At 42.4% G+C, this 23623-nt stretch overlaps 1 protein-coding gene across 1 annotated transcript in view; it reads right to left on the reverse strand.

The window, feature by feature from the left end:
- LOC126282418 (A disintegrin and metalloproteinase with thrombospondin motifs 7-like) overlaps positions 1-23623 on the reverse strand; it is a 488845-nt gene that overhangs the window by 353638 nt on the left and 111584 nt on the right. Inside the window, exon 5 of the mRNA XM_049982076.1 lies at positions 46-135. Within this exon, the coding sequence (XP_049838033.1) occupies positions 46-135 (90 nt within the window). The remainder of the gene's footprint in view (positions 1-45; positions 136-23623) is intronic.

Below are 23623 nucleotides of genomic sequence, written 5' to 3' on the forward strand. Positions count from 1 at the left end.
ACCAGCTACGTACTTACAGACTTCTGTTTGTCGGAATAGCCTCACCTCCTCCTCTTCCTTCTCTAAGTAGATGATGCGCACAACTACGACGTTGAGCAGGTTGCCTACGCTGCCATCGTGGTAGAAGTCCGCCACCTGCAACCCAGACCCAAGTTCGGTAACGTTGTCCTGGCGCCAATGTCTCTAAAATACATTGTTGGCCATTAAAATTGCTACACAACAGAGCCGTCATCACACAAACGTTAAACTGGCATGAAGAGAACTACTTACTTGGATACATAAGCGACTAAGAACCCGCCGCTACGCTCGAGTTTGCGTAGTAATTACAACAAAAATAATTTTATAAATATATATAAAGGTGCGAATTTAAGGAGATAAGACCTGGATAAACTGACTAAACCAGAGGTTGTGCAGAGTTTCAGGGAGAGCATAAGGGAACAATTTACAGGAATGGGGGAAAGAAATACAGTAGAAGACGAATGGGTAGCTCTGAGGGATGAAGTAGTGAAGGCAGCACAGGATGAAGTAGGTAAAAAAGACGAGGGATAGTAGAAATCCTTGGGTAACAGAAGAAATATTGAATGTAATTGATGAAAGGAGAAAATATAAAAATGCAGTAAATGAAGCAGACAAAAAGGAATACAGACGTCTCAAAAATGAGATCGATAGGAAATGCAACATGGCTAAGCAGGCATGGCTAGAGCACAATTGTAAGGATGTGGAGGCATATCTCTCTAGGGTTAAGATAGATACAGCCTACAGGAAAATTAAAGAGACCTTTGGAGAAAAGAGAACAACTTGTATGAATATCAAGAGCTCAGATGGAAACCCAGTTCTAAGCAAAGAGGGGAAAGCAGAAAGGTGGAAGGAGTATATATACGGTCTATACAAGGGCGATGTACTTGAGGACAATATTATGGAAATGGAAAAGGATGTAGATGAAGATGAAATGGGAGATACGATACTGCGTGAAGAGTTTGACAGAGCACTGAAAGACCTGAGTCAAAACAAGGCCCCGGGAGTAGACAACATTCCATTAGAACTACTGACAGCCTTGGGAGAGCCAGTCCTGACAAAACTCTACAATCTTGTGAGCAAGATGTACGAGATAGGCGAAATACCCTCAGACTTCAAGAAGAATATAATAATTCCAATCCCAAAGATAGCAGGTGTTGACAGATGTGAAAATTACCGAACTATCAGTTTAATAAGTCACAGCTGCAAAATACTAACACGAATTATTGACAGACGAATGGAAAAACTAGTAGAAGCCGACCTCGGGGAAGATCTGTTTGGATTCCGTTGAAATGTTGGAACACGTGAGGCAATACTGACCTTACGACTTATCTTAGAAGAAAGATTAAGGAAAAGCAAGCCTACGTTTCTAGCATTTGTAGACTTAGAGAAAGCTTTTGACAATGTTGACGGGAATACTCTCTTTCAAATTCTGAAGGTGGCAGGAGTAAAATACAGGGAGCGAAAGGCCATTTACAATTTGTACAGAAACCTGATGGCAGTTATAAGAGTCGAGGGGCATGAAAGGGAAGCAGTGGTTGGGAAAGGAGTGAGACAGGGTTGCAGCCTCTTCCCGATGTTATTCAATCTGTATATTGAGCAAGCAGTAAAGGAAACAAAAGAAAAAATTGGAGTAGGTATTAAACTTTGAGGTTCGCCGATGACATTGTAATTCTGTCAGAGACAGCAAAGGACTTGGAAGAGCAGTTGAACGGAATTGACATTATGGCTCAAATGGCTCTGAGCACTACGGGACTTAACGTCTCTGGTCATCAGTCCCCTAGAACTTAGAACTACTTACACCTAACTAACCTAAGGACATCACACAACACCCAGCCATCACGAGGCAGAGAAAATCCCTGATCCCGCCGGGAATCGAACCCGGGAACCCGGGCGTGGGAAGCGATAACGCTAGCGCACGACCACGAGATGCGGGCGAATGGACGGTATCTTGAAAGGAGGACATAAGATGAACATCAACAAAAGTAAAACGAGGATAATGGAATGTAGTCGAATTAAGTCGGGTGATGCTGAGGGAATTAGATCAGGAAATGAGACACTTAAAGTAGTAAAGGATTTTTGCTATTTGGGGAGCAAAATAACTGAAGATGGTCGAAGTAGAGAGGATATAAAATGTAGACTGGCAATGGCAAGGAAAGCGTTCCTGAAGAAGAGAAATTTGTTAACATCGAGTATAGATTTAAATGTCAGGAAGATGTTTCTGAAAGTATTTGTACGGAGTGTAGCCATGTATGGAAGTGAAACATGGACAATAAATAGTTTCTACAAGAAGAGAATAGAAGTTTTAGAAATGTGGTGCTACAGAAAAGTGTTGAAGATTAGGTGGGTAGATCACGTAACTAATGAGGAGGTATTGAATAGGATTGGGGAGAAGAGGAGTTTGTGGCACAACTTGACAAGGAGAAGGGATCGGTTGGTAGGACATGTCGTGAGGCATCAAGGGATCACAAATTTAACATTGGAGGGCAGCGTGGAGGGTAAAAATCGTAGAGGGAGACCAAGAGATGAATACGCTAAGCAGATTCAGAAGGATGTAGGTTGCAGTAGGTACTGGGAGATGAAGAAGCTTGCACAGGATAGATTAGCATGGAGAGCTGCATCAAACCAGTCTCAGTACTGAAGACCACAACAACAACAACAACAACTGAAAAATTAATGTATTAGAGAGCCGTTTCTTTTTCTATGCAATTCTGACTCTTTTCCGAATGTACTCCTGACCAAAAGTGAATCTGGTAGCTGGAAGCTAAGGTTTTAGTTAATCATGCCTTTTGCACTATTTTAGATATTTCCATAGAAACTTTCATACACTATCACATGTTTCTTTAGATCAAATCGAGAAGTGAAACAATTACATATATTTAGCTTTAAGGATTTTTTAATATAACGGAAAATTTCCATAAATATTTTCATTCCCAATTCAGCCCCTTATGGGTTGAATTTTCAAAAATATGGAACCATGTATTTCTTTTCATTTCCAGCTGAAAAGCCAAACACCAGTTTTCGAATATTCAACTTCAAAGATGCTTTCACAATGAATTCATTCCTTTAGGGGCTGAATTTCCAAAATCAGTTAAATGCATTTTTTTTCTAACACAAAAGTCAAATACAAATTATCATAGTTTTAGCTACAAATATGCTTGCATAATGACGTATTTCCATAAAAAGTTTCACCCCATAGGAATCGAACGTCCAAAAACAGTGAAACAGGTTTATTTTATAACCGAGATGCCAAATTCAATTTTTCATATGTTTAGCTTTTATTGAAATATTTTCATAAAACATTTCATCCCCTATTTCACCTTGTCCAAAAGAACTAAAACACATTTTTTTTAGTTTATAACCGAGAAGTTAAATACCAATTTTCATAGACCTAGCTTTAAAAACACTTTCGCAATTCTCTGATAATGATTTACTTGATAAAAAATGTTTCACTATATCACCCCAATACGTGTTAAATTTCCAAAAATGCTGAAACACATTTTCTTTTATTTCTGACTGAGAATCCAAACACCACTTTTCGTACGTCTATCTTCAAAATTGCCTTAATATCTACGTATTTTCAAAAAAAAACTTTCATCCTTTATTTCACCACTTCAGCGGTGGAATTTCGAAAAATACCTTCTTAAGTGTCGGCTTCAGTATAAGATCAAAAACCTTTCAAAATTTGAAGTTTGTGTCCTTAGCGGTTTGGGCTGGACGATGATGAGTCAGCCAGTTAGTCAGGACGGTGCCTTTGATATGTATACTACCTCAGTGTCTGCCGTATGGGTACAGATTTTTTTGTTTTTCTGTAATTGAATTTTTAGTTTTTTCACAAATTGCAACATCATCTAAGCTCTGCACACTAATTAAGACCGTAGAAGCACCATCTTTTCCGAATCTACTTCTTATCAAAAAGCGACTCTTATGACTGTAGCCTAAGGCTAACCATATGTTCTGCGTTCTTGTAGTGATATCTCCAGAGAAACTTTCATCCTCTAACACATTTATTTAGAGGTCATTTACAAATTTTCATACATGTAGCTATAATATAACGGGATATTTTTAAAAAAATCGCCCTCATTTCTCCCTCTGTGGGGTTGAATTTCCAAAAAACCTCTGAAAAACGTATTTTTTCCAACCAAAAAGCCATATACAAATTGTCTTAGATTTAAATTCAAAAATTCTTTCACAGTGAAACATTTCCATAAAAATATCCATCCCCCATTTCACCCCCTTGGGAACTGGCTTTCCAAAACCACTGATACACATAATATTTTATTTCTAACCGAGAAGTTAAATACAAATTTTCGTAAATTTAGCTTCGAAAATGCTTTCATAATGAAATATTTCCTTAAAAACTTTCATGTCCTATTTCCAAAATCACTGAAACAGGCATTTATTTCATTTCTGACCAAAAAGTCAAATACCTTTCTTCATAGATGTAGGTTTGAAAATGGTTTATTACTTCATTAATAATGATTTGTTTCTTTTTTAAAAATCAGCAACTATTTTACTCCCATAAGGATTAAATTTCTAAAAAGGTTAAACACATATTTCTTTATTTCTGACCGAAAAACCACATACAATACCAATTTTCGTAGCTCTCGCTTAAAAATTGTATTAATAGCAACATGTTTTCAACAAACCTTTCACCCCCTTAGAGATGGAATTTCGAAAAATCCCTTCCTAGACGACGTCTACAGTGACACCCTCCCCAAATCTGAAGTTTCCACCATTAGTGGTTTGTGCTGGGTGATGATGAGTCAGCGAGTGATTCAGTCAATCGGGACACTGACTTTTATATACAGAGACAGATTAGCAATCCAGCGCAACCGCACAAAGAAGATTGTAGTGAAGTCAACAACGTTCTGTAAATACGGACGCTTTGATACCTAAACGATTTTCATTTCAGCGCACGGAAAAAGACAGATTAGAATGGTGTCACCTACAGTCTGTACGACGGGAAAATTTGCAGAGCAAGTTTCTCGTTCAGAAATCGTAGCTGAAGATCGTTTGTCAAATATTCGTAGAACAATTCGGAATTCTGCAGCGGTAGAAATTTAGTTAATCGAGACTGCAGTTCATCGTTACGTGACAGTTCTGCTCGCGTTGGTTGAGGCGCGCGACAGTCAGGACCATATGGACTCGTTGGGTTCAGGAGGTCCATACTCAAGGCTATGTAGGGTGTCAAAGGCCGCACCACATGACTAGCACTAGAGAGAACATACATATTCTTCACTCAGTCTTTGACGATTATACATCTACGTCACATGGGTTAAGTCAAACAGTGGGTTCGTTTGTAGACATAGCAGTATCCACTGCGAATAGTGTGTCAATTTCTGGAGCACCATGGACTGTCACGGTATCACTGAGAGCCGAGCCGATCGTGGTGATCGCAATGGACGTATTCGTGCGTGGAAGCACAGAGGGGAACGAACGTTGTCTAACTGTAATCGTCATAGGGCCCAACACACTACGGGGTGAGATTGAGTAAACGACGCGATCACCTCCGGTTCGTATAGCCGATAATTTGGAGAGAAGACATTACAATTCTCTCATTTTAACGGCAGTAGCTGTGCCCTATTTTCGAAGTCTCTCTGACGTCATCTTTCAAAATGATAACGCAATATTTCATCTTGTCCGCGCTGACCTGGTCTAACTCACTAGAGAAGTTGTTAGGCTGTTTCCCTCTCCAGTACGTTTTACGGATCTCGTACCAATTAATAACATCTGGTCATGAGCTATCGAGTCACTGGTAAGCCACAACTCGGCGTTCCAGTATCTGTCGTCCCACCACGGTTCGAATTGATGTCCAGCCAGATTAGAGACATTATTGATGCAAGACGTGGCAGCTATGTGTACTAATTTTCGCACTCTGTATACCCTTAAATCGCCTACAAATTTAATCATGTATTCTTAGTGTAATGTGTGATCCAGAATCGGTATGTCAGTCAAGTAAAATCGCCGTGAGCACTGAGGCAATCATCCTACCGAAGCACTGGATTGAAGATACCTGTTTAATAAAACAGCGTGTACTGCTGCGTGAAGAAGTCTGTAATTGTCTGCTGCACATCTTCGTCGGCCAGGTATCGTCGACCCTTCCAGGCCCTTTTTTAAGGGACCGAAGAAGTGATAATCGCAAGGAGAGAGATCAGGACTATAGGGCGGGCGCTCGCCTGTCTCCCACTGCAGCTGGCTTAACTTCGGCGTTACATTTGCGTTTTGGGGACGTCCGTCATCATCAAGGAGTAGCATCCAGAACTTGGCGCACCATTTCACAACGGAGGTTTCCGACAAACGTGCTGCCCCATACACATTCTTCATTCCCCGACAGATGCCTCTCAGTGTTTGTCCTTCTGCAACCAGGAAAACAATAACAGCACGTTGGTTCTGTTTGTACGTGTTTGGTAATAACGACGCTATATTTCACGTCTCCGCAATGCACATCGTAAGGATACAAATGCCACACCGATACCTTGTCTAAATGTCGATTCTTACATACCCGCATCGGATTCGTACTCCGACTAAGTTGCAGCAACGCCCTCAAACGGAAACTTTTAGATCATCCCTTATAATATACTGTATTGACACTTCAACTAAAATTTCGTTATTTGGTACCTTGGAGTGGCAATTTTAATGGCTAGCTGTGTAGTAGTTAAAAAAACTCTGCTAGCTGATATTTATTAATACACTCCTGGAAATGGAAAAAAGAACACATTGACACCGGTGTGTCAGACCCACCATACTTGCTCCGGACACTGCGAGAGGGCTGTACAAGCAATGATCACATGCACGGCACAGCGGACACACCAGGAACCGCGGTGTTGGCCGTCGAATGGCGCTGTCTGCCCAGCATTTGTGCACCGCCGCCGTCAGTGTCAGCCAGTTTGCCGTGGCATACGGAGCTCCATCGCAGTCATTAACACTGGTAGCATGCCGCGACAGCGTGGACGTGAATCGTATGTGCAGTTGACGGACTTTGAGCGAGGGCGTATAGTGGGCATGCGGGAGGCCGGGTGGACGTACCGCCGAATTGCTCAACACGTGGGGCGTGAGGTCTCCACAGTACATCGATGTTGTCGCCAGTGGTCGGCGGAAGGTGCACGTGCCCGTCGACCTGGGACCGGACCGCAGCGACGCACGGATGCTCGCCAAGACCGTAGGATCCTACGCAGTGCCGTAGGGGACCGCACCGCCACTTCCCAGCAAATTACGGACACTGTTGCTCCTGGGGTATCGGCGAGGACCATTCGCAACCGTCTCCATGAAGCTGGGCTACGGTCCCGCACACCGTTAGGCCGTCTTCCGCTCACGCCCCAACATCGTGCAGCCCGCCTCCAGTGGTGTCGCGACAGGCGTGAATGGAGGGACGAATGGAGACGTGTCGTCTTCAGCGATGACAGTCGCTTCTGCCTTGGTGCCAATGATGGTCGTATGCGTGTTTGGCGCCGTGCAGGTGAGCGACACAATCAGGATTGCATACGACCGAGGCACACAGGGCCAACACCCGGCATCATGGTGTGGGGAGCGATCTCCTACACTGGCCGTACACCTCTGGTGATCGTCGAGGGGACACTGAATAGTGCACGGTACATCCAAATCGCCATCGAACCCATCGTTCTACCATTCCTAGACCGGCAAGGGAACTTGCTGTTCCAACAGGACAATGCACGTCCGCATGTATCCCGTGCCACCCAACGTGCTCTAGAAGGTGTAAGTCAACTACCCTGGCCAGCAAGATTTCCGGATCTGTCCCCCATTGAGCATGTTTGGTACTGGATGAAGCGTCGTCTCACGCGGTCTGCACGTCCAGCACGAACGCTGGTCCAACTGAGGCGCCAGGTGGAAATGGCATGGCAAGCCGTTCCACAGGACTACATCCAGCATCTCTACGATTGTCTCCATGGGAGAATAGCAGCCTGCATTGCTGCGAAAGGTGGATATACACTGTACTAGTGCCGACATTGTGCATGCTCTGTTGCCTGTGTCTAAGTGCCTGTGGTTCTGTCAGTGTGATCATGTGATGTATCTGACCCCAGGAATGTGTCAATAAAGTTTCACCTTCCTGGGGCAATGAATTCACGGTGTTCTTATTTCAATTTCCAGGAGTGTACTTTGGAACGTTTCAGAAAGACACATTTTGACCTTTTCTAAGTAAGTGCAATAATATCAGCGCGAAGAAAGAAATCTTCGAGTTTCACATTCTCTTAGCGTTTTTAGTATTATTCCAAGGAAAACCGTTATTATGACTTAAATTTTGTTTTATTATGTTAGATGTATCCGTTAGTGTTGTAGCTTTCTTTCGAGATCATGTTCATAAGAATATAAATATTTCTTCATAATGCTAATCGCAGTCCCGGTTTAACTGAAATATCCCTTGGTGAGAGTTCAGTGAAGAAGTCAATGCAGTTCTGTCCTGTGAGATAACAGATATACAGGATGATACACCACACTGTGTGAGATAATAGTGCGGGGAAAATGTCGGAGTCATAACTGTAATGCACGAGGAACTGACTAGAAACGGAGCACTAAACTGTACTGGATGAGAATTAAGGGAGGAACTGGGTTTCGCCTAGTAGAATAAATCATCCGCAATTTTCCCTGAAACGGGAATAAGATTACCACACAGATTAATTGCCTTCCCGGTGATAGTTAGCTTTCTCTACTAGGAACAGTTAGAAAGGTATAATGCTGATTCTTAGAACAATACATAGATTGTGATTTCAAATTATTTCATTTGACAAACTGAATGTTTCGTTAATGGACCGCAGACAAGAAAATAAAAGTCACATCTTGACCGATTGTGTCATGGACTCAGGCCCTTACAAGCAGAACATTTTACGAAATTCACTGACAGATGTTTCCGTTGACGGAAGAAGAGTGTGTGTGTGTGTGTGTGTGTGTGTGTGTGTGTGTGTGTGTGTGTGTGTGTGGGTGGGTGGGTGTGTGTGTGTGTGTGTGTGGGTGGGTGGGTGGGTGGATGGGTGGGTGGGTGGATGGGTGGCTGTGTGCGCAAATGATACATTGAAGTATTCTTATTTGTACAAATATTGCTAAAAAAATTTACTCACTCGGCTGGAGGGGTTAAAATGGGGGCACTCGTGGAGCTTTAGTTATTGTATACGAGGAATAGTAATAAAGTTTTAATTATCACCTCAAAGAAATAAAGTTTCGTAATTATTTTTTGCTTGTTTCTTTAAAGCTACGTCTCCTGGTAAACCGGAAAATTCCAAAGGCATAATAGTCCGTCCATAAGTGAATATGAGTGGTTATCTGCTTACAGCAACTGAAGGAGAAAAATGCTGCAACGTTCGATACTGAGAGGGTGGAAGTGTTCGACAACAACGCATCATTACATGAGACAATGATTAGATGGTATCCAATGTGGTTAAACGAGTCTAAATAACTGTAAATGGAAATTCGTGGTAAGTTCTATGCGACCAAACTGCTGAGGTCATCCGCTCCTAGGCTAACACAGTTCTTAATTTAACTTACTCTAAGGTCAACAAACACTCACGCCCAAGGGAGAACTCGAACCTCCGATGTAAATAACTGTTACGCAACAAATTAGTGGGGAACGGGAGAGTAAAATTTTCTAAGTTAGAACAGCCGTCGTCACTCAGTCACGGGGAAGTATCAACAGGCACCAACCGGGAAGCATAAACACTTCAACACCGTTACTCGGTCTGGAAGACAGCAACCTCGACAGCCTTCAGCGAGACTGCGAGCGAGCTCAACAGAAAAGCGTTAGAAAAGTGCAGACCGTACTACCTTCGTAACGTTATGTAAGAGGCACTAGGTACGATGCAACATCGTCTAGCAGGGGTTTGAATAAACGGCAAAGAAACTGCAACAAATTAGTTAACCAAATTTAACGGAACTGAAGACCGCTTACGATGTGCGAGGAGCAGAACCGACTCGGTCATTGCGAATGACGTCTTGAAGCACAGTCTCTCCTCGACAACATAAACACTCCATTCCAAATAGCTTAGAGCACTCGATCAGTAGGATAGATGGCGTTCATGTCATTCAGACTCAATTCTCTGGTTATGGTATTGTGACATCTTGTGTGTGAGACTGCACTAGTGTTGGTCTTACAATTATTGTCTTATTAGAAGTTCAGCCGTTCGTGGACAGGGTTGAAACAGCAATCAGTACTGATGGGCAGTCCAGGAGTCTGCCAACACGGTTAGATCCAGGACAGAAGCTTCCCTAAAACCTCAGCGCCGCACGAGTCTGGCGACCTACCGTATCGGTGGGCCAGGTTCAGCATTCGGCACATCACGGCATCCGACATCGCGGTCGACCTGATGGTACAACGCGGGTAGTGACCATCTCCAAGCAGAGCTACCGATGGAGCGTGCCTACGATGCCAGCGGCCGGCAAACTATCGCGTCAGAATGTCATCGACTTCTACACAGAGCTAATGCAAAATCCTCTGCAGCCTGGAGTCTGCTGTTGGATTCATTGAATTCCTCTCGGGATTGCGTAGCCACTAGCCGTCACAGAAGACACGGTAACGATCTGTATTCTGAGAAATAAATAGAATAATCTTCAATACGGTTTTATTGTGTTTAACGGCGCCAGCCGGATCCTCGATCTGCTCCACAGTAGGCGAGCAATTCATAATGACGAAGAAAGTCACAACCCATCTCTGAAGAACCAATAATCCCGAGAGAAGTGGAAGATCTGGGGCTCCAAAACCGACGTATCCAAATCAAAAAAGTGAAAATCAGTCGTGGATGAATTTCATCATTCAACACGACAGACTGGACGTGGCAAACGGTTCCAACCGCTGGATTCCGCGACTGCTTATACATATTCAGATAGGACGTAGAATCTAGGCAGTGATTGAAATGTTGCAGCTGTGGCAGGCGAGCCCATGTGGTTTCTCTAGCTAGCTACTCATCACTACTGGGTTATTACTACATCACCGAGGCACAGTAACGAAGCAAGCAGTGACGACACATGTGTTCAACAAAAATAGCGAAAAGTAAACCATCATCGGGCAAAGTGATCCTGTTTCTTTGGGGCTGACAAATTATACTGCCCACTTACACTAATGTGAGCACCAATAATCACATTTTGCAGCGCGGACTGCAGCGAGATGAGCAAGAAGAGAGCCACTGAGGTTCTGAGCTATGCCAACATGAGTGCCGCGATCAGTTGCGCAAGATTCCTCGGTTGAGGATCCATGGCACGAGCAGCCGGATCAATATGGTCTCAGATTCTCGATTGGGTTTTAATCTGGGGAGTTTAGTGGGCAGGTAAGTACGATAAACTCGTCCTGGCGCTCTTCGAACAATGCTCGTACACCGCGAGCTGTGCGACACGTTTAATTGAGTTGATGGTAGAGACCATCGCACCGAGGGAAAACAAACTGCGTGGAGGGGTAGACATGGTCCCCAAGGGTAGATGCACACTTGTGTTGATCCATTGTACCTTCAAGAATGACGAGATCACGCAGGGAATACCATGGAAACACTCCTCAGACTTTATCGTTCCCTCTTACGGCCTGTATCCTCCTAAAGTTTGTTGCAGGGTGTTTGTTTCGAGACGTGTCACGCCGGTGGAGCATAAAACGTGACTGATCTGTAAAGGTCACCTATCATCACTCTTTGGATTTTCAGTTACTGTGGTTCGTGGTCCACAGCAGATATCTGATCGTCGGTTTTGAAAGGCCATTTTGACATGCACAGTATACTTTGACCACGGCAGTACGCGAACAGTTTACTAACTTTGCCGTTTGGGAAATGTTTGCACCCTTGGCAGGGAAGCCAATAATCACACCTGTTTGGACGTCAGATAAATGATAATGACTGAATTGCTTCCACGTCCCGCCCAACACGCTTTATATACCCTCCACTGGTAGTGCTGGCACCTGGCATCTGTGGGTGGTTATTGTATAGGCGGTGGTCAAATTAAAGTGACAGCACTATGTATGTTCATAAGGTGCAAATCGTAACAGGAAATTACTACCACAACTTGTCAAGATGAAGTATCACAGTACGCTGTCCAAGACGTTGTTTTTGCTCCATGATATCGACCCAGCGCTTTTTGCACACGACAGAGCCCCACATGCTGCTTGTTTGGGCTAATCTTGCTTTATCCCCCGTATCCTCCAGACACCAGCTTCGACTTGTTCCTCTTTGCTCGAATGAAGTAAACAATGCGAGACAGGCTTGGTTGTTGTGGGGGAGGAGACCGGACAGCGAGGCTATGGGTATTATCGGATTAGGAAAGGACGATGAAGGAAGTCGGCTGTGCCCTTTCAAAGGAACCATCCCGTCATTTGCCTGGAGCGATGTAGGGAAATCACGGAAAACCTAAATCAGGATGGCCGGACGCGGGATTGAACCGTCGTCCTCCCGAATGCGAGTCCAGTGTGCTAATCACTGCGCCACCCCGCTCGGTGCGAGACAGGCGTTTCCAGAATGACGACAAGGTGGTTTCAAGGTGGACTGTTCTGTGAACAGCGAAAATGCACACACCTACAACCACGTTCTCCGCCACGTCATCCATCGTTGGAAAATGTGTTGCACTGAACGGCGAATATGTAGAGGAAGAGTAACATAGTCACCAATTTTCATGGCCGTAATTTGATTTTTTCGAAGTGATAATTAAAATTTCGTGGCCACACCTCGTCTCACAGACTCTACTGTCGTGTATATGTCTGACAGCTTCTCTAATCTCATGAATAATGAAACAGAACAGATATCCCAGGGAACAACAAATTTAATGTCAGGTGTTGTGGCTACACTCAAAGACGAGGTGAAAGCAGATACAAAGGTAGAATGTATCTGCAAGCTGGATGAGGATTTCAAAAATTCCAAAAACTTTTCGTCAATGGACAGGTGAAATAGGCCACGAGGGAGTTTGCACGGGGGACGTGCCAGTCTCGCTCGTCAATGTCACTAGAGTTGGATCCCAACGGTTTGGGCGTCTTCGTGTGCCTATTAAAATTCCTGAGTCCACCAGGAAGTGACCCAACGAATCACAACCCTGCATTTAAATTTTGTATTTCCCATTTAATATTATACTTACTTCCTCAGTTCAATACAAAAAAAAGGTTCAAATGGCTCTGAGCACTATGAGACTTAACAGCTGAGGTCATCAGTCCCCTTGAACTTAGAACTACTTAAAACTAACTAACCTAAGGACACTACGTACATCCATGCCCGAAGCAGGATTCGAACCTGCGACCGTAGCGGTCGCGCGGTTCCAGACTGAAGCGCCTAGAACCATTCGGCCACTCCGGACGGCAGTTCAAGAGATATAGGCAAAGAGAGTCAGTCTCCCACTACGTCATCTTGAAGTATTAATTACCTTTTCTCTGGAGCTTCACCTGAACAGGTCTTGGAAGACCCAACAGCACCGACCGACTGCCATGTCATCCTCAGACGATAAGTGTCAGTGGATACAGATATAAAGCGGAATGCGATTAGCACACCGCTCTCCCGGCCGTTGTTAGTTTTCGTGACTGGAGACGCTATTTTTCATATAAGTGGCTGTTCAATTGCCCTCACAAGGGATGAGTGTACCTTGCTTGCCAACAGCACTCGGCAGACACGGTCTGTCATCACCCAAGTGCTAGCCAAGCGCGACGGCTCTTAACTTCGGTGATCTGATTTGAACCTGTTACCACTGCAATAAGGCCGTTGGCAATTACTTTTCCAGTTAATATAAAATGACAGTATAGGCTTGAGTACCGTGGAATGCTATACTGGATCCTGATTGGTTGTCCCAAACATTCAAGGTGGGAGATGGTCAGGAGGCGATAGCACTCAAGAATGCACTTCGTCATTGGCGCTCAAGAGGTATGGATTACCAAGGCCTCTTCCTCCAGACTCGCAGGCTCGCCGACAAGTATTTAACATGGGTCAGACGTTGTGTATCCCACCTTGGTTCATCGGAGTTGATTTTCCCCATCCAGGAAGTCGACGTTTGTTTTTAAGTATCTCCTTGAATGCAGCAATGAAATTTCTTTGTCTGTGTACCTACATATTTGACCAACATCCATTTCATTTTCATTGCTATTAAGATTTAGTCTTCCTGTCTCTCCCAGAAACTCTGAATATGAATCACTTGATCACATGGTAACCCTCAGTTCTTGAATCATTTACGCATTAAAAATCCATGTTTTCCTGCCATTAATTAAAACCTGGTTATAAACACAGGCACAAGGGAAGTAAGTTTTGAAAACCGTGTATAGCTGATCAAAACGATTCAGAGCACTACTACTCTTTTGTTTATCTCATTTATCCACTCAGTAATCGTTTTCAACTCTCCTAAATACAAAATCTCTTTACCTAATACTTAGACTTCATTGTTAACATATATTCTATCTTTTGCCCGTACTTTCACTACCACACTATTTTACTCTTATATTGGGATCGTATGTCTGTTAACCATTTGGCTGTATTAACTACTTCCATTCGTTGTTGCGCTAACCAATACGCCAGCCTTGGACAGTGGCTCTGAACAACTACATGGTCTACCATTGCACGACCCGCTCTTCAATACAAGTTCCCATTCACGCCTCGGTCGACTTGGTATTTCTCCTAAACAGGTATCTTTATTTTAATTAAAGCATTTATGCCTGGGTCTCAAGAAGGATCGTTCGAGTTTAGGGAGAGTACAGAGTGCGCTGAGGCATGAATAGCAAGTTTTAGAGGGACGGGTGATAAACTAGTCCGTTGTGCAAAGCCGCTGTGCCAAGATGGTCTAGCAGTTGATGTATCTGCCGAGTGAGCACGAGATCCAGGTTCGAATCCCGGCCTTGATACGAATATTCATTCGTCGCTTCAGTCTACATGTATACATAAATTTGAAAATGGCCCAACACTGCGTAACATTTCTTTCGTAACGTTGGTCGTTCAGCAGAAGATTGTTTGCCGGGTTGCTGCATAAACACCTAGAGTGCATCATAATTAATGGCGTAAGCTGGTACAGTTGAAAGTAACGACACTAGAACAAGAAAGTCTCAATAAACATGAGCTCTAAAAGGCCTACCTTATGACCATGAATGCTTCCTTTTCTTCGATATGATGAAGCAAATCTCATCTCCTGCAAGGTATTTTAGTTTTTAAAAAAAGAAAATAAAGGTGATGACCAGCAATTATAGGCTCTGAAGCGCATATTTTAAGAGATAATAGCACTTGTTCAGCAGAACATAGGTGTCTCAGAGCAGCGAAGATGAACAACTGCTCACAGCTCTTAAGTTACGCACTTTAGAGCCCATGTTTGTTGGAGATGTTTTTCCTGTTTTGGTCCATACTGCTGCCTCATGAAATATGGGAAGCAGAGAGCTTTCAGTAAAAGAGATTTGTTTCACGGTATAGAAGACGAAGACGTGTTCATAGCTTTTAAGGTATGTGTTTTAGAACGCATGTTTAACGAGACCTTTTTTTTACTTCTAGTATAATTTACTTTCAACCGTATCCGTTTACGCCTTTAATTAAGATAAATCACGTATAAGTACATCTTTCTCATCCCCTGCCTGCTGAGATCGACTGTCGCCGAATGGATCAATATCTTTGCAAAGCTTGTAATATATACGAAGCTTTGGTACATGATATGCTCGTAGGACGGGACTTTGCGCGACTTCCGTCCACAGAGTAAAGAAAATTGGACCGGAACGCTTGCGGCACTTACTGACAAGAAATTGCGACGGTTGGACACGGTACACAGTGTGCAATCAGCATATGTGGTACATCACACAGAAATCTGTGCACACCTAGCTCTAACGGCGCATTACTGGCGTCTGAAGGTTCACATTTCTAACAGAGTCGTGGTGAGTTAATTTGACCATGAATTGGTTTGGGCTTATTCTAGATTACTTGTCATACAACGTCACTTCACTGCAAGGAAATTCCTTCTGTGTTCGCTCAGAACTATGATGATGAGGGTTGCTTATCTGCACAATCAACACGGTAATATTTCTCGAGTGAAGTAATTTTTATTATTTTTGAGGGGTCTATGTTTGACTCTCAGATCAAGTGGTTGTTCACTTAGTTTGACTACTGTATTCCAATAGTCCTTTTACTATGCCTTTACGACAAAATACATTTTTTAGAGGAAAACGCTGATATTTCGTTTTAAGCGACCTTGGCCACCCTCCCTTTAATGATTCCTACCGGGAATTAGCAGTTACATGCACACAACTTTCAAATTCTGTTGTGAATGATATACACAGGAATGAGATGGTAGAATTTCAGAGATAACATAAAAATAATCGAAAACCATCAATAATAGTGTCGAATCCATAGTTTTTTGGAGTTGTAAGATTGATTAGTGCTATGACATTTCAGTCCAAGTTCTGTCATAGAGACTCTCCTCGATATTTTCTGAAACCTGGCAGAACACTATACTTCTCCTAGAATCAGAAGAATTGTGTTAGACTATCAATTTCAATTCACACTGACTATTCTTAGGTTTGTCAGAACAAGGGAACCAAATATAACTAATGGATAAGCTACGTCTTATAAACAATAAATTATGAAATAATGAAAATGTTGTGATTTTATATCAGGAGCTTCTTTGGCTGTCAAATAGTGCTATTAGATTATCTGACTGGCACAGTAGTTTGTCATCCTTTTTTTTGACGCGACATGTCACGAAGTGCGAGGTATCCTCTGGTGGTGGTGTTCAACCAGTACCTACCCATGCCGCAGTCCAGTGGCTACGCCATCAGTGCTCGGTCTATCATTATTCCAATCTTAAGTTTAAATTGTTTGGCTTCTTTTAATTATTTGTTTTATCATTTTTAAATAATTATTGTTAGCTCCTTAAACTTGATACATGGCAATATTACACACTGGCGGCAAAAAGGTCACAACACTAAAAAATAATTAATGTAGATAATGAAATTTCGGGAATGCAGTTTAAGTGATCAGCGTTCCAAGATCACGAGTTAATGTAAGCGCGAAATAAGCCATTGGAAAAGTGAAGGGGTAAATACGTCAGTATCAAGTGTAACCGTCAGAATGCTGAACGCAAACGTGCATGAATTGTATTGCACTGATGCCTGATATCGATTTTTGGAATGGAGTTTCATGCCTGTTGCACTTCGTCAGTGCATATAGGGGCGATTAATGCTGTTTGTGGACGACGTTGGAGTTATCGTCCGATGATGTCCGATACGTGCTCGATTAGAGACAGATCTGGTGACCTAGCAGGCCGAAGCAACATGTCGAGACTCTGTTGAGCATGTTGGGTTACAACAGCGGTTTTTGGTAGAGCGTTATCACGTTAGGAGACGCCCCCTGAAATTTGTTCATGAATGGCAGCACAACAGGTATAATCACCAGATTGACGTATAAATTTGCAGTCAGGGTGCGTAGAATAATCATGATAGCGTTTCGGTTGTCAAACGAAATCGCAGTCCAGAGCAGAACTCCTGGTGTAAATCCAAAACAACACACGGCCGTCACTGGCATCGAGGCAGAGCCAGCTTTCATCATAAAATGCAACAGACCTCCATCCTGCTCCCCAGTCAGCTCTCGTCTGTCATCACTCATGACGAAAATGGTGATGTTTGGGGTCAGTAGTGTAGCCTCGCTTTATCGGTCGTAAGCCATAATTTTAATAAAAAGTAATCTTCAATTAGTTTAATTGAAATATTTAAGTATTAGCTATGAAAAAGGGCATACAATATAAAACCTAAGAGAGTAAAGGAATAAGAATACTCTACATTAGAATTCGTTTGTTTGTATTAATTAGCAACAGAGACAATAGTGTCTGGTCTTCACTATGTTTAAGCTATTCTTTTAGCTCATGTTGGTTTCCTCATCTTGTTTCCTCGCTGAGCGTTCATTTTGGCTCAGTGTTAGCTTGTGTGAGTAATACGTATCTTGAGTTGAGACAATATGTGAGATCCAAAGGATCGACGAACTTTAATTTCTGAAAAATACCCTACCAATGTTATGAATTCATAATATGAGGAAACGTTAACTAAGGAAGAGATTCTTTTATTAAAAACTAGTTTTGTAAAAAATCTATATAATTAACCTTGAACGATTCATGTTGAAACAGTACCGAGAATAGATAACTGTTAAATCGCTTCGTAGTGCAGCGCAGCGATAGTCCATTGTTCAATAATCGGCTTAGTATCTCTGGTAGCTGTAGAAAGCAAGTACTGAAATCGTTTTTGGTACGAAGAAGTATTTTTAAAATGCAAAAAAGTACATTTCAGCTTGCTAGGCCCAACACTATAAAACCAGATAATGTAAGACGTTTTTTATCTGTGATTAATTTCTATCAGAGAAGTAAAGTATAGTTCACGATAAAAGTAAACTGTATTTAACCTGGATCCTGAATAGTGTGTCTTCTTATACTCCCCTGAGATACGTCAATGTATGCTTCATAATAAAGTTTACTGTTAGAACTTCACAGAAAGAAACCACGTAAGCACATAGAAATTTTTACACGACCATGAATAATAAATAGCCAGGAGAACACCATATTAAATACAAAGGGGCATGCCGCCGTGTGGCTACACAGCAGGGATAATTGGAGTCCAGATCTAAACTACAGAAAATATCTTGAAAATCCAATAAGACGACGGAGAAGACTTTGCTCCTAATTTTACCAGCGCAGAAAAAACGGAATTCGACCCCCTGCAGAGAGGAGGAAGAATTCAGTAAATCGACGCAGAAGAATACGGAGTTCAGCCTGGTCTACAAGACGATTGAAATCTACAATTAATACAGGACAACCAGGATTAAAACAACAAACCACATAGTTGGTAACTATCGTTTTTAAAGACTTTGTTAGTTGTAAAATCACGAAGAATTAGCGAAGTGTAATTTTTTAATTGTGTGTATTGTAAATTTTATAGTAATTAATCTTTATTTCTTTTTGTTTCATGCTCTTGTATTAATACATGATTTCAACATAACTTCACTCAGCGAATATTTTATCAGTAAAAGTTTATGTGATTACTGAAGTACTGCTGGAGAAATTGCTCACGATTACGAAAGGTAAATACGCTGGGACTTTAAAACCTGCCTTTTCCTTAGTATCTTCATCTTGATGAGTAGTTGTGCAGTAATTTAGACTGGTAATTAATTCAAGGCAAGATTTTTGTAATAAGCTCTAAGTAGTTAGAACAATGTGAATTTCCGCAGTTAAGTGTGTGTTAACATCGATAGGGAACAGATTGTAAAGATAATTTATTGGGATTCGTGGCGATAGTACATCATAATTACGAGGATAGTATCTAGGGCTATCGTGTTCATATAGGAATGATAGGACCAGAAGAGGAAAGGGATAAAAAGATCTTTGACGACGTACATCAGGTCAGTAACGATTTGGCTGAAATAAACATGACGTATGAAAGTTTACCAGCCTTAGTTGCTCATTGTAATTAGACGTAGAACATCTCCAAGAGAGACAAACTCAGATTGAAAAGACTCTGGGGACAGTTTTTATTTATTTACTCGTGTCCAGAACATAACATAATATATACCCGAAAGACAGTGACTGATAAGTTGTCGCACGTTGAAGTAGAAAAAGGAAAACGTATCGAATACTTCGTGAAACAAAGGAGGCCAGTGGTTTTTACTCCCATAGTATTTCTTTCCAGATCGTGAGTAATATGTGTACCAAATTTGGTTGAAATCGTTCCAAAGGTTTAGGAAGAGTTTCTTCCCCGTGGCTTTGACCACATACTGACATGTCAAATCATGTCAGATATATTTCACTTTTACTGAATGTATTTCTCGCATATTTGTACACTATTTCCTCTGTATCTCTAGCGAAGTTGGCCGTACAGTTTCATTTTCAAGCGGCTCAACGTTTATGACGTTGTATCTCTTGAATTATGTGCTTCACTATGACATAATTTTGTAGGCACATCCAGAGGTATATGTGGAAAGTGACTTAGAAATGTGTAGCGAATAGAATCAGTAGTAAAGAATAAATAAATTAAAACGTCATGCATGATGCAGCAGTCCTTTATGCATCTCAGTATATGACATCATATCTCCTGAATTATGACACGTATAACAATGTAATTTTGTAGGTACATTGCAGACATACATGTGAATACTGACTGCAAAATTCGTCCGTGCATACACTTAGTTGTAAAGTTAGAACTTCGTGCTTCATGCAGCAATTTTACTAAATGAACAGCGAAAATGTGATAAGTGAGAAACTTTTTTCCTTTCATCAATTTCTGTGGGTTGTCAGCGAGAAAAAGTTTCGCAGAGGTTTAACATTATGGGTAAAGTTTGTTGCAAGTCACCAAGAGTTGTCATCCTGAAATAGTGGATGAGTAAACTACATGTATTCTCGCGTCGTGGGGTACACTGCTTTTTCACCCGCACCCCCCAGCCCTTTGATAGGTGGGTGGTTCTATCCATCACAGCGATTCTTTCCAGGCAGTAAGTGATATATGCACTAACTTTTGGTGGAATCGGTCCATTGGGTTAGGAGGAAACGTGGCAATCTTACAGGAAAGGCTTCGGTTGCCAGCTTCATATATGAAGCAGAATCCGTACATAAAACACTATGAAATTTCACCCATTCGGCTATAATAACTGCAGAGATTCATTGAATAGTAGGTGCACTGTTACATGATTCGATGCTTATATTTCATGATGTGCCAATAGAAAACAGCGCTTGGAAACTTTTTTCATCATTTTCTAGCACACGTGCAAGAACACTGCCCACGTTCCTGCCGCTGGAGTCTGCTTACCCATTTTTCCTTTATTTTCACATGCTGCTCTGATTTTTCTTAGCATTTCTTCGTAACAGGCAAGTACACGCAATTTTCTTAATATTGCTCCATCTGGTATTTCTGAGCACTTGATTTCTTAGTTTATATAAAGGGATATCACAGGAAAGAAAAAGTGTAGCATAAATATGCATAATATTCGGAACTTTCTGAAACCAGGGCAATTGGAAGAAGGAGTTGCTTCACATATAAGAGCTTCTCTAGAAGTTATATGTGAAGCGGACAGTCTATATTTACTACTTGCTAAATGCTGCCAGACCAAGATCGCTAGTCTGCATTTGCTGATTTCCCACATTTTTGACAGAACAGAATTATTATTTCGCTAGTGGAGATGCCATTGTATTCAGGAACGTAGTTTTGTAAACGTTCAGCATTGTATCACCAACCACTTCACTTGAGATACCGTACTGTACGAACGCTCTGCTTTAAACAAGATGAGGACAATTACAGAAGACTTGCACACATTGCATCAGCCGTCCACATCATAAATAACGGATTCCCCTTTCAGACAGCGAGGCAGCATGTGTCATGGATGTCACTCACTACGCAATAAGTTCACAAATGAATTTCATTCAAATTGCGTTCTCATAATATGATAATGCACGAGATTTTGTGTTGAATTTAAAAATTATAACAAAGAAAAGTGACGAATACAGTGTTTTAAGCAAAATTATTTAAAATATTTATTTGCAGAAAATATTACAAAAATGTGTATCCTGACGTGAAAAAGTCTTTCGACTATAAGCGAAAAAGTATTTATTTACATACATATCCGTTCTCTACTGATCACGTAAGCTGGGAAATACTGCAAAGAGGAACGCGTCCCTCACCGCCCTTCGGTTTGACGGCGACAGCCCGCCGCTGACGTAACGCTGGTGACGGTGCAGACAAAGGGGGCGCCCATTTGCCGGCTGGGGTGGGGTGGCATGTAGCAACAGTAGCTGCGAAACCCGAGAGGGGCCGCGTCGCCTCGCAACAAGTGGCTCGGCACGCACGTGGAGGCCAACACGTGTTCCCGGATCGGATGGCCGATTGGCCCCTATCATCCGCTATCTGTTACTGAAACCCTAGACCAGCCACAGGGGCCGGGGGCCAGGTGCGCGCCCAGGGCCCTGCGACCCGCCGGCTCTCAGCTGCTCCGCCAAAAAACTTTGCGGCCAGCGACAAGAACGATCCGAAAAGAACGATACTGCAGTGCGTGTGACTTTAAGAAGAACGATCCATGTTCGAAGGAGCAGACACTGCGGCGGCTACAGCCGTCATGAAAGACACGAAATATATTCGCAGTTGCGAATGTAGACAACCATGAGCTGTTTAAGGGAATGACGACAATGAAAATGTATGCCACACCGAGACTCGCACCCGGATTTCTCGCTTTATCGAGCGGTCACCTTAACCGCTTTGGCTATGCGTGCACGACTTACGAGCAGACCCAAATTTCATTATGTCATTAGTTAGCAGAAGACACTAACTGGAAGTCGCTGTCTGGTATTGGCGGACAAGTAGGATACTGCAGTGCCAGTGTTGTTAAAAAGTATGATGCCATGATCTTTCGGACTTTCATGCAATGGTGCAACCAAATTGACTGGAAAAATATTAAAAATTCACCATTCAGATTTAAGTATTTAAGAACCGCAGCTGGCTCTGAGAATCCAAGAACTCCAAAGCGCCGTAGCCAGAGGGACTCTGATTGATGCCGTTTTTCTTGACTTCCGGATGGCATTCGACATTGCTTCACACTGCAGTTTAGTGAACGAAATAAGAACTTATCTAGTACCGAACCAGATATTGCGATGGATACAGGACTGAGAGACAGAATTCAATACGTTACTCTTAACGCAACGAAACTGGCAAAAGTAAAGGCGAGGTGGGCGAGCGCTTCTAGGCGCTACATCTGGAACCGCAACGGTCGCAGGTTCGAATCCTGCCTCGGCCATGGATGAGTATGATGTCCTTAGGTTAGTTAGGTTTAAGTAGTTCTAAGTTCTAGGGGACTGATGACCTCAGAAGCTAAGTCCCATAGTGCTCAGAGCCATTTGAACCATTAGCCAAAAGTAAAGGTACCTTCTGGTGTTCCCCTCGAGAGTGTTCCAGTAAATATAAATGAGCTACCTCACTCACGAGATTGGTTTAATAAGCCTGGTAAATTTCCGTGAAAGAATGGAACATTTTTATTGCGCCTTAAGTAACACAACATCCAAGGGCAAGTGCGGAGGAAAGTTTACAGAGCACTCAAGATTAAAACCAGAATAGAGACAGGGAGACAGACTCTCCCATTTGCTCATTAACTGTGTGCTTGATAACGTGAGCAGGGAGTGGTGAAGAGAAATGAAAGAGCGGGTGGAATATGACTGGGGAGCAAGAAAAAGGAATACGTGCAGATCGTCTAGCATTCGCATTGTCGGAAACATTAGAAGATGTGGTTCACCAAACCACGCAACTACAGAGCCAAGCGGCCAAAGCAGAACTACAGATCTCTGTAGAGAAGACGTAGAATATGATAAACATCAAGGTAGCTCCTAGATGAATGACAAAAGGAGGAGGAAAAATTCAGAAGGTAGAGAAATTTAAAATACCTTGTAATGGGTAGAAACTGAGCTGACAGAAAAGGTAGCATTGGGAGCATGAATAAACAAAATGAATTTAGAATACAAACTATGAACATCTCCAATAAAAATAATATTTAGATCAATGCAAAACTGGGACATTGCCACACAGTGATCGACTCTTAAGACATACACGCAGGAGAAACCTTTAACCTAGTAAGAACCGGAGTACTTAAGAGACTAAAACTGATGGAACGAAATATTCTCAGGAGGATATTGGGACCTCGAAGAACAGAAGTTGGTCAATTTAGAAGACGAGAGA

Source organism: Schistocerca gregaria, chromosome 7 (assembly GCF_023897955.1).
Source record: "Schistocerca gregaria isolate iqSchGreg1 chromosome 7, iqSchGreg1.2, whole genome shotgun sequence".
NCBI classification, from domain to species: domain Eukaryota; kingdom Metazoa; phylum Arthropoda; class Insecta; order Orthoptera; family Acrididae; genus Schistocerca; species Schistocerca gregaria.